Raw genomic sequence first — 16595 nt, 5'->3', positions numbered from 1 at the left:
CATAAATAAACAACTACAGTAAACAGTGAAAAATGGGGACAACAGCACTAACCTTTCGAGGACATAATGAAAGTAAAACTGTGAGAAGGTAAAACAGCAGAGTTCCAAAGCAAGAGAAAATTTTTATTGCAAGCCCACTAACCTAATGGATAGCTTGAATTAACCACTAAAGAACGTGGAAAACCCAACCGGCAAAAGAGACGCATTAAATTCGACACGTCTTGCAAGAAAAACAACCAAAGGGTCTCCAAGAATTCCTTTTCAAAAATCATTCAACAAGCAAAAAAGGGCCAAAAAAGCCCACGCACGACAGAAGTCAACCATGAGTCCATGAAAGCTCGCCTACCATTCTTAACATAACGCCAGCCGACCTTGGGGGCTATGATGTGTACCCCATTATACTCGGAGATTTTATCAATAACCAACAAACCGATCATAAGGCCAACCAAGTCACTCACAAAATCCGTATTATCTTCCAGCCGTTGCCCACAATAAACGGAACCCACTACCCAAACTCAATCACGGCTCTGTGCAAATCAAAGATACTATTAACCACACCTACCAGGCATATCGGAACAGACAGATCCTAACTGACACACTACTCGCCTATAAAACCAAGCCAAATAGTCCACAAAAGAATCCGGTCACAGAATTCACTCTAGTTTATTATTCTCCATTATCTCATAACTCACATACTTACTTGAGCATCGGAGTGCTCTGTGCAGGTACTCCCGCCGCCGTATTTCAGAGGACCGAAGTTAATCTGCAACAACCCCTGGACGACGTATAGCTCAACCAGGGATTCGAGCAATCACCCGGAAGTCACATACCTCGGTGCACTCAGGACGGAACAGGATGCATGCATGATTACTATTTGCAGTAGTAGTAAACCGACTGCTATAGGTAGCCGACCTTATAGACTAAGAATTTATTTGTTGTTGTTACTGTACAAGAGATCAAGAATACATGAAGCATCTGCAATCCATTTTAATGTAGCTAATCACGGATGATGTGTGATGACATTATTATTGTCAAAATGATCTGGTACTGCAAAATGGCTGAAATATGTAGGAGAGACTAACAGTATGCTCGTTAACTAGGTAGTTGTGAATATCATAAAGCATTCATGCCACAAGAATACACAAAAAATAGGACCATCCATATCGAGTAACACCAACCGAAAATTTTATTACAAAATATGGGTCTACAACAGACTGCATTAAAAATACAATTTGGCAAATATAATGGTCATAAGGCCATTAGCCCCTTCACACAGGGGTAATCATCTGGCTTTAGTGAGTACAAAAAGAATACAAACTCTATTTCCGTATAAACAGAATGGGCAAGGACAACCTTAGGCATCCTTGAGCTGAAATAGTGCTCCAAGATGGATCAGTGATTTCCAGTAGCAGATAATGAGCTTCATATAGAATGATCAACAAAACCCATGTGAATGACCATGTCCTACATGATTTTGCCGAAAAAATTGGCTGGATCTCAAAACTCATTTTTCATCAAGGCAGATCAAGATTCTGCTGTGTCAGACGTATTCCTGAAAGATGAATTTTAAACAGAATTGTTATCATGAAACAAGCAAATATTTTTGTCAAAACTAATATTATCATTTACTCACTTGGACGATTGTGAATCAAGCTGCATGGTAACTGGTCCATCATTAACCAAATTTACCTGTCACCATCATAAGGGTGAGGATTGTTACACCAATAAGAGGCAGCATTTGATGTAATCACACAACAATGGAAACCTCACACAAGAGTTGGGTGATGTTACATACCTTCATCATTGCTCCAAACACACCATCTGCATAGAAGTTTAGATAGCTTCAGCAGAATCTAAAAGTGAATCAATGCAAAGCAACGGTACTACAACTAGCACTCCTTAAAGGTAAGCAGCAAATAGGCACACTTGAATCTTTGAGGTTGTGTTCTCTATTTATAATTTTGCTATTGATAAGTTAATAGATATGATTTCATAAACAACTTTTTTCAAAACCAACAATAACTTATTTTGATATAGAGTGTGATAGATAGAATTGGCATATTCATCTTTGTTGGCCAGGACAGGAAACACAAGTCATTAATGTGAATCACTTTTGCAATTCTAAAAACAATGGGGTACACAACCATGGATTCCCCTGAAACGCTGGGGTATACTAGAACACTATACCATACACTGCCATATTTGGCCATCAACCACCCTAGACCATTCCTCTAGTCAGTTAGGTCTAAGCAGTAGGACTATAGTTAGAGATTGTTTGGTGTGGGAAGGTCTATGTCATTGTTTTCATTATGATACACTGTAAGTATCATAAAAGTGTAAGCACATGAATTACATAAAATTGATTCTTGACTACATGAATGGAAAACGAAAACCATGCATTGCTAGTACTCTAATGATTATTACAGATTTATAGAAATAGAAAGATGGATATTAGTTAGATACCCTTGATAGCATCTGAGTTATATGTGTTCCTGAACCTGTCAACTAAAGACGCATAGAAGGGGTTGGCCTTCTGCGGAGGCATAGCAACATGAAAATCTGGCTTGTTACCCTTGAGGAATCCATACAAGGTAAACTGGCTCACTGTTACATACAAATTAATAATAATTATTCAGCTGATAATGAAAATGAAAAGGAAAAGGAAACGCCAATTTCCATAATCAACGTTTAGAATGTGAATAATACCAAGCAGAACTTGATATTTTTTCTGCATCACCTGCACAAACACAAGATACGCACACTGTAATATGAATTCACAATCAGAATTGTAAAAGATAGCAAGGAAGATATCGATAGAATTACACTATGGTCCCATGCTTTTCCCGTATTTTCATTAGGGAACAACCTCATGTTCAAGACTTTCCTGCATCTGTGGAAACAAAAAAAAGTAAAAGAAGTAAGAAATTGGAGCTTTGAAGAAACACAAAAAGAACAAGAAGAGAGAGAAGCGTGGAGGAGGACATGTAATCGGCGTCGGCGTCGGAATCGGAATCGTGGATTCCGACAAGGACGACGAGACCGGGGCCGATCTCGTGCCACCGTCACACGTGGAACAACATTCAATACGGGCTTCATTTTTTTTTTTTGGAAAAAAATATTGATTGGGCTAGATATATTAGTTGTTACTCATTACTCATCGCACTTATATTGGTTGGTTAAATTGGTGAAAAAAACAGAGATGACAAAAACGTTGAAGTTAGAATAGCATTGAAGTAACCAACTTGGATTGGTCGAGTGATCAGCTCACTCGTCCGCTTAAGTAAGTGTTGGGAGTTCGAATCCCGTCTTGTGCATGCAGCAACTCATTGGCCAGCGGCAAACTCTTAAATGGAGCTCAGATCCGCAATGGATTAGTCCTTAACCTGTCGGATTGGGGGATACCATTTGGGTAAACCAAAAAAAAAAAAGAATAGCATTGAAGTTTTGGAAAACCAATATGGTTCCTTGTAATTTTAGTACTATATGGTTAACATACTTGGAACACCCTTTATATATAGTTTTGATACTCCAAAATATTCTTATCAGTGATGAGGAAGATCTGAAATTTTTGCTTCTTCTTCTGGTGGTGGTGGAAAATGTTGCATCAAGATTCCATTTACAGGTTGATGATGATGTTGTTGCTCAGTGCTATCATTATCTCTCAAATGATTGTCCCTTCCAAAAGAAGAAGAATGATCACTTGAATTGTTGACCTTTTTGTTATGAATCTGCATTGCAAGTGTAATCACCCTTCTCCAAATACTCTCATCACTTGTTGTGCCATTATGTTCTGGTGCCAATTCTTGACTTTGGAGACACAACTTTTGCCATGGCATTGCTGATAGTAGCATACAAATAGTGGAAGTGGCACCGGAGATGACAAATAGAATCCACAAGCTTCTTAGACTCAAGCTTTCCGTGCCATTGGAGGTCATGTTGGAGCATTTCTGTGATGCACTCAACAACCATTCCTCTTCCAACTTCTTCAGCTCTCCATTTTCTGAGAGATGTAATATAGCTCTGGAAACATCTCTTGTCACCGGGGAGCCTTTCTGGAACATCTGCATCAAATCATTTGAATGTTTTTATTCAAAACATAATATGATATCATAATCTTTTGTTTTACTTGGTGAACAAAAGTTTTGTACTATTTTTTACTTACAAAGCCTAATCCTCCAAATCTAGTTCTGGGAGTGGAGGCAGTGTATCCATCACAATATTCACTAATGAATACTTTTTCATAGGGTAATTCAAGAAATGCAGCTACTATGCTACCATTTGCAAATGCATCAATATATCTGTCTTCACTGATAATGTTGATTATGTTTTCTGGCTTGAACTTCTCCACATCCTCTAGGTAGTTTCTAACAAATGAGTCACCATCACAACCAATCTTCATGTTGTTCTTCTTCAGCCACTCAATGTCTGTGACATTTGGCTGCAGCTGCTTCACTGTGAGCATTGAAGAAAGACTTGCAGTGTAGCTTGAATTAAGAATCAGAACTAGGAATAGCCATGATACCATCACCACCCGAGTTAACTTTCTATACACTTTCTCCCCTGAAAAATGAGAAAATTTGGCTTCATTTTACTCAGGTTTGAAACTTTTAAATTATTGGAACCAAATTGAAAATAGAGATTGATACTAACTGTGAGCAAAGAACAAAGAGGAGATGGTAAACCAAAGAGCAGTGCTGATCTGGTTCTTCCAATTGCCATGAAACTCTGGATTAGGTTCTTTCTCAAGTAGCCAAACTACTAACATTGTATAGATCAAGATGGCTCCTGTAACTGTCCAAAGTTGCCAGGTAAATGGCTTGGTGAACAGCCATGCTGATTCGTCAGACTTTGCTGGAACTAACATTGACAATCCTGATTCTGCATATGGCACAGTGAAGTCCACATATGGCAATCTTTCCTCTAGTATGGTAATATCCCCAACAACAGCATCATAACTCTTCCAAAAATTAAAAAATAAAAATAAAAAATCAATAAGATAGCTGGTTGTATTTAGAACATAATTATAATTGTAACATTTTGATAAGTGAACTTGGACATAATTGCTCATTGTAATAGACTTGGTCATATCAATATTACATAATATGATAATGGTTAATTAAGAATGGAAAAAAGGAACAAGGGAACGAATAAATACCTTGTTATAGACTAATTGAACCAAATCAGGATAGGTGCAATTGATAGCATGGAACTCATAGGGTAGATCATACCCCAAAATTTTGTGCACCTGCTCAAAAATCTTGATGCAGAATCCATCATATTTATCAAGGTTTTGATTCTTGGCATAATCAACCTTGACAAACCTGGAAAATGTAGTTCTGCCTGGGACCGCGATTTGCATAGGTTTTTGTTTAGTAGGCATTTTCCATCCCTTTGGTGTCCTTTGCAAATTCCCAGGCCAAAGTACAGCATTGAAGCATTCTGAAACATGGTTACCATTACCACCATCTTGTCTTGTTGCATGGAAGCTTGTGGAGAATCCATGTTGCTGAGTCCAAAAGCACAACTCTTTGTAACTCTTCCCAACCACATTCACTACCCTCAAGATAGGATTCTGCAGCAGTTTTCCATCTTCAAATTCAATATGGCCACTTAAACCAGAAAAATTGCTTGACTGTATTTCTCTTAGTAAGGTATTTGTGCTGCTTTTGCCATTGCTCATTCTGTCCAGTGCTTGAGACACAATGCTAATGCTATCATATGCTTGCAAAGCAAAAAATCCAGGCTTTCGGTTATCTTCTTCGGGGCTTCTTGGCCAGAAAGTTCTCTGAAACTGAGCCTCAAAATCTTGGTACTTGTTGTTTTCTTCAGAGTAGTAGTTCTTGATTCCTATAGCTCCTTCCATGTATGAAATGGAAGACTTGTTGATGGAGTCAATTAGATTGGTTATGCTCTCTGGGATTATCCAAACTGATTCTTTATCCACAAGTCCTATATTTGAAGCTTCTCTGAACAAGTGAATCACCATTTCTAGTGATGATTGCAGCACGATAAACACTCGCGATTGTTGAGTATTCATTAACTTAAGTAGCTCGTCTTGCACTAGCCCTCTTGGATCATGCAAAGAAGAAATTGGTGGAAGAATAAAATTGTATTCAATCATTGAATTTGCATCTTGGAGGGCCTCAGATAGCAGGGCTAGCATCCCTTGTTCTCCACCATAGGCATCATCTTCATAGATGGCTATTACTCTTTGCCAGCCATAAGCTTTGACTATATCCACAATGCATTTTACATATGCTCTGCCACTGTTGGCCATTCTTACCAAAAATGGCCACCGGATTGACATCAATGGTGGAGTAATGGAAGGTTCTGCATAGGATATAATAGGAACTTGAAACCGCGATCCTATTTCAGCTATAAGAGCTGCTTCTGGCCATCTATGGAAGCCTAAAATCACTTGCACTTTCTGCATTCTTATCATTTCTTCCGCTGCAAGAAAAGTCACACAATATTCAATACTAAAGATGCTAAGTTTATAATCCTAACGCATGAAAAATAATATCTTTTATATTTTTTTCTTATCAAATGCTAGATATAGTACTAACCAAGATTGGTGTCACTTATGGGGTCCATGGTAGAGTTATGAAAATGGAGAGACAACTTGTAGTTCTTTGAAGTGTTATTGTAAGTTTGTGCTGCAATTTCCATGGCTACTCTCTGCTCTTTCCCCACACGAGAATTAGCATCCATAATCACCCCAACTGATATAACTTTGTTGCCTTCATTCTTGACCTCATGTGAGTTTGCATTCATGATGAAAACAAGAAAAAAGAAGAGCCAAGTCATTGCAAGTGATTGAAGAATAGTTGAAGGGCAACAATGCATGCTGCATAAACAGTTTGTTGGAGTTTCTTTTGTATGTTTTGATTTATAGGCTTCCTTAGGCATTTAAACTTTGTGATACAAATTAAAGGGATCTAAGTGGGGCATGGAATTTGAGAAATGAGACTTTGTCAATTGTGAAGGGTTGACTCCACAACATTTGAGTCTTGAAGAAATAGTTGGATATCAGAAGCCAGAGACACAAGACTCTTTATTACACACAAATAATGGTTAGCCTTAGCACCCAGAGAGAATATTATATTTTCTTGGATGATATTGAGAGAAGATTATTCTAACGATAATATACTACATATGTAAATAATCACAATTAATAAATTATGACTTAGTCACATTAGTGTCTATAAGTCTATTAACAATCATGCTAGCTGTATACTAAAATCAGCCATCAATATAAAATACATATTGAAATACAAAATACACGTTAAAAATAAATTAAAAACCACATATATATATAAATACATAATAACTGATTTTAGTGGTTGATTTTGGTGTACAAAATTACAAATAATATTTTTGGTCTATTAATGTATTAATGCTAAGTTAATAAATTCCCGGGATAGATCATAGATGCAAGTCTATGTACGAAATCTAATTAAGAGTTCCTCCAAAAACTCATTAATTAATGATCAGGATTGGACATTTTGTTTTCTTGTTTTCTGAGTTTTGTAAATAAATGTAACAAGTACGTTCTTTTAGTTCTGGACCACAAGAATTGATAGAAGACTATAAGAGTAGACAAATTTGGATGAAAGATATGTGATGCAAATGAGTTCTGTAATGGCAACAATGTAAAAGCCTTATTATTTTATTTTTTTTTTGTAAATTCTATGGGAGACCTAAGATTCCTATAGCAAATTATAGGGCTGAATCTTGAAATAAGACAATTCTATGTGAGAAAAAGAATGCATTTATAGAAATATCGAAACCACACGTATTAAAATTTAGAAGTCTACTAAAAAGACTAAGAGACAAAAGGTGTGAACTTATTGGCTTGTGTAGGGACAAATATTCAGCAATCAATACTTTTACTGGTTTCTGGTTGGCAAGAATATTTGAAGAAGCAAAATATGTGAATTCATGTTGGTCCTAATAGGCAAGTTTAACCATTTGCAAAAAAGATGTTATTTCCAATAAAAGAAGCATAATAGTTATATACATGTATTCAATGGAGGGAACTGGTCATAATCTTATAGCACATTGGTGTTGAATTGAAAATTATTCATTTGTTCTCAACTTATGGAACATTACCCTTTGAAAGTTCGCATATGATCATTTCTAAGTGTACAACAATGTCTAACGTGTGAGAATAAAAATGTAAATTTGATAAGAATCACTTCATGAAATAAAATTAAACTTTTTATTGTTTGACCAAGGATTAAAAGTTTGAAAGGTCAACTTACATAGTTCGATCAAATCCGTTCTCCAAGAAACTTGGAATGTCTATTAATTTTCAAACTGATGTTAACATATTTTTGGCTTAGGTTAGATAAATAATGTATTTTGGAAATGTTCTTGGGTAAATTTGAGTAATGATTTTTTCATGCTAATACATATGCTTAACATTCTAATAAGAAAGGAAATAAGCTAATATTATTTCCATACTAACAAATAACATAAATACGTATTTTCTGGATCCAAATAGTTTTTATACGAGTTATTTAAGTATATAAATTGCACATATAAAAAATATTTTTGGAATATTCACTTTTACCCTAAAGCCTAACTATAAGGATGTGTAACTTGTAAGTAAAGTTATTATAATATTCATTTATTGGACGAAGGTTGCTAGGGTTAGAAAGTAAAATCACTTGTTGTTCTTTTTTTTTTGGACAAAGAAATCACTTGTTTAGGGGAGCACAAGAGAGATGGATCACAGGTTTTGGGTCAACTCATAAATGCACAAAACCCGATTGGGCCGGTGTTACGGGCCTAGGGGAAGAAGCATTGTGGATCAATGGGCTATTACGTTCGGTCCATAAAGTAACCGGATCGGGGCTCCGATTAAGTGAACCGAGAGCCCAGAAGTTGAAGCTCAGCTCAAGCTGGAAACTCGAGTGCGGTGGAGTGGAGAAGGAGAAGGAATGGCTCAGTTCTGGAAACCGGGGACGGAGAAGCCTCGCCTTGTGGACGATGAAGAAGGCGGCGTTCTCTTCTTCTCTGGTGGCTTCTCGTCCTCTTCTTCCTCTTCTGGTTATGGATACGCGAGCATCGAGAAGCAGAGGCAGCGTTTACCTGTTTACAAGTACCGCACTGCGATTCTCTACCTTGTCGAGACTCACGCCACCACCATCATTGTCGGCGAGACCGGCAGCGGCAAAACCACTCAAATCCCTCAGGTAACACACAGAAGAACACTTGTCTTGTGCAAATTGGATTCGACCATTTTAAACTGAAATTGAAATTTGAAATTCATTTGTATCTAATTGGAACTTGCAGTTCCTCAAGGAGGCTGGCTGGGCTTCCGGTGGCCGGCTCATTGCTTGCACCCAGCCGAGGCGACTAGCTGTTCAGGTTCCACCATATCTTTCACTGATATATTCTATTCAATATAAGATTAGAAGTTAGTTATTCTGTTACTCAAGTTAGTTGGCCATGTTGGTTAGCCTCAGACCATGCTGAAGCAGTACTTGCTGAATGGTAAACAGTGAATTCATTCGTTTGTGATGTGGCTAAATGAGCTGATGTAACACTGTCACTGTGCTATTTAGCTGGGTTCTTTTAACTTCACTCACAGTTTAATTGAATTCTCATCTTATAATGTCATTATTCTCATTTATGGCTCACCTTATTGATAATGTTCTCACACCAACGTTTTTGCAGGCGGTTGCTTCCAGGGTTGCCGAAGAAATGGGAGTTAAACTTGGTGAGGAAGTTGGTTACACCATTAGGTTTGAAGATGTTACAAAGCCAGTAAGCATCTCTGTTTATTTCTTTCAGATTAGGAAATCTCTAAATCTGACATGGTGCTGATGAATATCTACCCATTAAACACTAATAATGTTATGGTCATTTGAATGACTCTTTCTTGTACTTACAATTTGTGATCATATAATGCGAATGCTTACAACAGTTTTCATTTCCTCGGCAGCACAGGATGTAACAGTACTCAAATTTTTGACGGATGGTGTCCTCTTGAGGGAGATGATGGATGATCCTCTTTTGACCAAATATAGGTACTCGTCAAAATTTGTCCACAAAGCCGAATTGTAAACCTTAATGTAAAGTAGTTGTCCTTCCATGGCATTTTATAGTTTGTGCCAAGTGCCAAGTAGCAAGGACCCTATATTTGTTCTGTGCTTTAGAATGAAAGAGATCTTTTTCCATTTCTGTGTCCTGTGGTGATCTGACCATGAACGTAACTTTTGCAGTGTTATAATGGTAGATGAAGCTCATGAAAGGTCCATCTCAACTGATATTTTACTTGGACTGTTGAAAAAGGTATCAAATTTATAGGCTAGCCATACATTATTGAAGTATCAAATTCAACTTTTTTATTCCGGTTTTCAGGGTCTTTATTTTGTATATTTTCTGCTTCATATTTGTATAGGTTCAAAAACGTCGACCGGAGTTGCGATTGATCATCTCATCTGCTACAATTGAAGCAAAGGCGATGTCTGACTTCTTCCGGAAGAGGTTTTGTTCTTATCTTTCTATGTTCTAATTGTTATTCCTTTACTTTTAACCTTACAGACGGTAAACATTGTACGTAGATATAATAAGAATTCATCCAATTGACTATACCCATTATTTGTCCATTTTAGTATGTTGTATCAATTAGAAATTCTTGGTGCTGCTTCCCTATCCTGAAGAAGGAGACGCTTATTTTTTTCCTCCAAAACCCACTCACTTGCTCAGTCATTTGTGCATGGTAAACAGGAAAAAGCGGCGGGAACTTGAAAATGAGGAGAATGGAATACAATTGGAACCTGCAATCTTATCAGTTGAGGTACTATTTTCCGAGATAGTATTGATGCCTGCATGTTTTTGGTTATCGAACTCTATACTATTTACTTTTCTAGGCAGGAATACACATGCTTCTTGATGTGACTAGAATATCATTGGCTGGATTTCTTTTTGGGATAAGATTATGTTTTTCGATTGTTAGTTTCCCTCAGGTGCTTGGTCCACATTTATTTCAAGGGTGTTGCCATATTCAATTTGCAAAGGATTCTTCTATCCTACTGTATTCCAAGCTTCATTGTTTCCTTAGTTTTCCCCACTACCACATCCTCACCCTGGTCCTCAATGTTCTTCATTCTATTTAATGTTAGCAGCTAATAATGAGAAATTTTATTAGCAGAAGAATACATACTTTTCAGAGTTTGGACTGCATTTTAATTTGAAGATCTGATGTTCATAGTCACTTGGCCTTTGTGATTTCCATGGTAGAGTTTTAATATATAAAATGAATTATACTTTTTGTTTTTCAGGGTAGAGGCTTCAATGTACAAATTAATTATGTTGAGGAACCTGTCCAAGACTATGTTCAGGCTGCCGTTTCAACAGTACTGTTGATTCATGAGAGGGTATTTTGTCTTATATTGAAACATGATCACATCAAGGAATTTATTCTATTTTTTATGCATTTTATTTAATGTAAATATATATGCAGTTGCATGGTGCATCCGAGTATGCACTAAGCATCGAGTTATAGAACCCAAGTACTAGTGTTCATTTCAAGGAGAACCAGTAATTCTGGGACTCTCCACCACATAGTGAAACACATTTAACGTTTTGACTTTTGACATAAGTAGAAAGTCATATATATTTTTGTATTTAAAACAAAAGCAAAATGGATTAAAAATGGTAATTGGTCTATACCATCCCTTGTTAGGAGCCTCCGGGAGATATTCTAGTTTTCCTTACTGGTCAAGATGATATTGATGGTGCTGTTCAGTTGATTGCTGATGAAGTTCAAACCAGCAAGAAACATTCTCCAGGTACACCTTATGAAACATTCTTATTTGAACCATTAGATTGTGATTTAGTTAGCTTCTTACAGCTGTTTATATCCTGTACAAATTCTTTTTACTTTTATTTAGAAAATATTAAGCAGTGTTGAACTGTATTTTCATTTCTCCAAAATGAACACAATGGGAATAGACTAATAGAATGTCATCTTTTGCACATAATTATACCTGTCAATTGGATACCAGTAACACATGGTGTTTTCTTTTGTTTCAGGATTGGTTGTTTTGCCTCTTTATTCTGGACTTCCACGAGCTGAACAGGTTACTATACATTAGTGCATTTAATTGCTGCAACATGTGTTTGTATAAAAATATCTGAATGTCATATATGTTTCACTTTTTTAGGAGTTAGTGTTTTCTCCAACTCCTAGAGGAAAGAGGAAAGTAATAATTTCTACCAATATAGCAGAAACATCCCTTACATTGGAGGTAACCCTTTTCTGCAAAGTATTAACTATCGTCAGAGGCTACAGGATTCTCCTTATCCATGCTCAATGTTTTATTGTGCAGGGTATTGTCTATGTTGTTGACAGCGGATTTTCAAAACAAAAGTTCTACAATCCGGTATTTCCATTTTGTTTCTTTAAGTATATTTCTATTAAAGATATATTTTAATGAGCTGGAAATTATTTGTTCATACTGTTATAAAATTAAATCTTTTTTCCAGATTTAATACAGGATAAAAGTACATGCCTTTTAGATTGATGCCCTTCTATTCTGGTTTCCATTCAAGTTTATTGCTTTCTAGTCTGCATCTATCGTTTCTAGTTGACTTGCTAGTAATTTTATATTCATAAGTCCTACCTTCTCCACCCTTCTCTTCTTTTCTTGGATGTCTTTTTGTCTGCAAGTTTAACTTTCTGCTCTCCTCTGTCTCAGATTACTGATGTTGAAAATCTGGTTGTGGCACCAATATCTAAGGCTTCTGCTAAACAGAGAGCTGGTAGGGCTGGACGAGTTCGACCAGGAAAATGTTACAGGTTTGTGACTGAAACTAGTTAGTATTTTTCAGATAGGTTCAAGGTATTTCAGTTTTCAAATATAATGTTTTTCGTCTAATCCTTTGTTGCTAAGAGATATGAAATCCATAACAAGTTGACTAAAAGTTGCTTCTGTGTTTCTTGCTGCTGTTTTTCCTTTCTTAATAGAGGCTGTGGCATAACTGCAAACTCTTTAGGTGGTTCACTTCCTCAGATACATTTTAATATCATATTAAGCATTTTGTTCAACTAGTTATGTTTCTTCATTGAATTTCATTGCGTCTTATTTCGCTGATTTTTTTAAATGCATATTATGATTCATATGTCTGCTTTCTCTTCCTGTTACCTTGTAACCATAACTATTATGATTTGTGATGGTAATGTTGGCATCCCCTTTCTTACCATTCATTATGCGTATGGCTGCAACCAGGTTATATGCAGAAGAATATTTTCTTAATCACATGTCTAATGAGGCAATTCCAGAGATACAGAGATCAAATCTTGTCTCCTGTATAATCCATGTTAGTCATTTTATTTTTTATTTAAAAAAAAAGAAACAATTTCAAAGTAACATTTTTTTTCAGTGCAGTTTATGTATGTTTATCTTGAGTAAAGTGTTTAATACCTTTTATGATGATTTCCAGTTGAAGGCCTTGGGGATTGATAATATCTTAGGCTTTGATTGGCCTGCATCTCCATCTCCTGAAGCAATGATCCGGGCACTAGAAGTTCTCTACTCACTTGGGGTCTTGGACGATGATGCAAAGCTAACTTCACCTACTGGATTTCAAGTTGCAGAGATTCCACTTGTACGTTTGGGATTTATCTAAAATCATATTTCATCCATTTGTTAAAATTTCACCACCACGGGGACGGGTTTAATTCGAAGTGCACCCACAAAGGAATAGCAAAGAACTGAAAATATTGAAAATTGGAAGCATCAATGACTTTATTCATAAATTCTATCTGTAAAGGATAAATGTGGTATCCTATTATAGGAATTCATCTGAAACCTGCACTCTCTTATAAAATGTTAATGAAAGTCTATTTCCTTCTTCCATAACGACCTTAATCCTTTGCAGCCATAGAGGAAACATATGCTATCCTTGGAGTTTGGATCATTTTTTACACCTGTTACTTAGCTTTGCTTTCAGTGCATGTGGTTCTAGTATGGTTTTGCTTGCGTTTCTTAGGATTATTGGTTAACATAGATGACCAGTGTGGATTCATGAAATAATCAACACTTTAAAGCTCATTTAAATTTCTAGTATTCTTTCTTATCATATTCTTTAGCACTAATTACATTTGTTGTCAATGTTCAGCTGTTAAAAGAGTTTTTGTGTGGTTTTCCATTTATTCATTTTTCTTATCACAATCTACATGCATTTCTTACAATTTTTTGCTGACACTTGTTGATGACATGTAATTCTTTTCCAGGACCCAATGATCTCAAAAATGATAATAGCTTCCAACCAATTTGGATGTTCAGAGGAAATAATCACGGTTGCTGCTGTTCTTTCCATCCAAGTAAAGCTTTTTGCTCTGGTTCATAATGAGTTGTTTCAGGGAAAATTTTATATTTTCTTTGCATGTTAAAAATCAGGATTGGTAAAGAGTATATACGTTTTGTTACTATTTTTGTACATATTAAATGAAATTTATCTGGATCACAGCACAGAAATGTAGTTAAAATATTTACACAGTGACAGTTCAATTCAGTTTCAAAGTATCTGTATGTGCAGTCCATCTGGATCTCGGGACGAGGGATACAAAAGGAATCAGATGAAGCAAAATTGAGATTTGCTGCAGCAGAGGTACCCTCTCTCTCTCTCTCTCTCTCACACACACACACACACACACACACACACACACACACACACACACTTTCTCATCCTCTCTGTTCATACTTCTATTTTTTGTATTAAACTTCCCATGATTCATCATTTAATGATTGTTTTATGGAGTCGGATGATTGGTTGGTGAATTAATTTCATCGTCTTTCAATTATTGATACAGGGTGACCATGTGACGTTCCTTAATGTATACAAGGGGTTTCTTCAGTCTGGTAAATCTTCCCAGTGGTGTCACAAGAACTACGTGAACTATCATGCAATGGTGTGTTTGTGTTTTGCAACTTTGACATTGTAAGCTTTTCCATTTCCTTTCCATTTATACATGTTGATAGCCTACTTAAATTTTACAGAGAAAGGTTCTTGAAGTTAGAGAACAACTCAGAAGAATTGCACAGAGGATTGGCATAGTCTTGAAGTCTTGCGAGAGTGATATGCAGGTTGCTTCTCAGCTCTCTGATATTTTTACTTTTTTGGAAAACATATTATAGAAAAGGATACAATCTTCCCGTGGTTTATTATTTTTTGCATGAATATTTGAGTTAGATAAGCTCTCCAGGTTTCCCCTAATGTAATTTTTATCTTATTGATCCTCTTCCTTTATTTGGCTTTTTACCCTACCATATCTTTTTAACTTTCAGTTCATTGGTTTTTAGTCTTACTGGGTACAATTATATTTATAAATTTAAATTATGTCATTTTAGGTGGTTCGGAAGGCAGTTACTGCAGGATTCTTCGCTAATACATGCCGTTTAGAGGTGAGCGGCTTCTTGAAACTAAAATGGCAGATCTTCTGATTTTATTTTTTATTTTTTTATCTGTATATTTTCCAAATGGGATGTACATTGTTGAGCGACTTCTGTATATTTTTTGACTTGATTCCTATCTTTGTTGTTTCTGTACCTTGTTGCAAAAGGAATACAGCCATAATGGGATGTACAAGACGATAAGAGGATCACAAGAAGTTTATATTCACCCTTCATCAGTGCTATTCAGGTAATGTCATGCGAATCTGAACTAAGTTGAGAAATTTCTTTGAAGATTTATCAAAATAACATGAATCAAGACATCAAGATAAGAGTTACAATTTGGAATGTTACTTATGAAAGTGTTTTGATGCTTGCGAGAACAAAATCCAACTAAAACAGTGAGATCAAGAGTTTACTTCTAGTTTATTGAGTTCACTCCATTAATCGAAGCTCATTCGAGTCTTAGTTTTCATGTGAGTTAACTAATTGATTAGCAATTTGTATGTTCTTTTGCAGAGTAAATCCGAAGTGGATTATTTACAGTTCTCTTGTATCAACTGATAGACAGTACATGCGTAACGTCATATCCATAGATCCTTCATGGCTCTTGGAGGCTGCTCCACACTTCTACCAGCTACAACAATCTAATCCTCTTCACTAATTGCCTTGGCCTTAATTATTGGAAAAATCCGAGACAAAAGGGAAATGTTTTGCTAAGATATCATGTCTCTGGTTCAGGTAGGACAGGTTAACTAGTGAGTAAAGGTAGAAACCCCTTTGGATGTCATTTAGGGTTTATTGTTAATCCTTCAAGCTCCCCAGTCCTAATAGCCAGGTTACGGTTTCAACCATTAACGCTCTATAGATTTTGTAAATTGTATTCAAGAATAACGAAAGAGAAGATTGGTTCCTGCTCATTTTTGAGAAAGTGCCATTTGAAGTGATATATACTTATAGAGATAATTAGATAAAGTTTCACTCTTCACCATACACATGATTTTATATTTTTTCAACATTACAGTCTTGAGAGTATTTCGATCATTTTGCACACATATATATTACATGTATATTCGAAAAAAAAAAAAAACTGTCAAACTCAAATCAAATTTTATAAATAGCACAAGAACAGAAGAAATTCATAAATAACGTAGAGTTATTCAATTTCATTTTAAAGATATTTAA

The 16595-nt window shown here is 36.0% G+C and overlaps 3 protein-coding genes across 3 annotated transcripts; 1 reads left to right on the top strand and 2 right to left on the bottom strand.

Moving 5' to 3' along the window:
- LOC107619962 (D-tyrosyl-tRNA(Tyr) deacylase 1) lies at positions 1164-3073 on the bottom strand. Its single transcript, XM_021113528.1, has 7 exons — positions 2983-3073; positions 2824-2890; positions 2707-2737; positions 2464-2604; positions 1796-1821; positions 1634-1689; positions 1164-1552 (listed from the first exon to the last, which is right to left on the bottom strand). Exons 2-7 carry the CDS (start codon positions 2869-2871, stop codon positions 1525-1527), a joined length of 330 nt encoding a protein of 109 aa, XP_020969187.1. The 5' UTR covers positions 2872-2890; positions 2983-3073; the 3' UTR covers positions 1164-1524.
- Positions 3061-7111, bottom strand: LOC107623836 (glutamate receptor 2.7-like). Its single transcript, XM_016326223.2, has 5 exons — positions 6567-7111; positions 5156-6450; positions 4651-4957; positions 4163-4560; positions 3061-4061 (listed from the first exon to the last, which is right to left on the bottom strand). Exons 1-5 carry the CDS (start codon positions 6907-6909, stop codon positions 3543-3545), a joined length of 2862 nt encoding a protein of 953 aa, XP_016181709.1. The 5' UTR covers positions 6910-7111; the 3' UTR covers positions 3061-3542.
- LOC107623221 (probable pre-mRNA-splicing factor ATP-dependent RNA helicase DEAH9) lies at positions 8895-16403 on the top strand. The gene is made up of 22 exons (XM_016325408.2): positions 8895-9200; positions 9301-9375; positions 9685-9774; positions 9958-10037; positions 10233-10302; positions 10412-10497; positions 10741-10810; positions 11295-11390; positions 11699-11804; positions 12049-12095; positions 12180-12263; positions 12345-12398; positions 12714-12814; positions 13245-13335; positions 13459-13623; positions 14252-14341; positions 14557-14628; positions 14831-14929; positions 15018-15104; positions 15369-15422; positions 15581-15660; positions 15930-16403. The coding sequence occupies exons 1-22, from the start codon at positions 8946-8948 to the stop codon at positions 16072-16074; spliced, it is 2097 nt and encodes a 698-aa protein (XP_016180894.1). The 5' UTR covers positions 8895-8945; the 3' UTR covers positions 16075-16403.

The sequence above is a fragment of the Arachis ipaensis genome, chromosome B10 (assembly GCF_000816755.2).
Source record: "Arachis ipaensis cultivar K30076 chromosome B10, Araip1.1, whole genome shotgun sequence".
NCBI lineage: Eukaryota > Viridiplantae > Streptophyta > Magnoliopsida > Fabales > Fabaceae > Arachis > Arachis ipaensis.
Note: the sequence above shows the minus strand (reverse complement) of the source record. Positions and strands in the feature narration are given on the sequence as shown.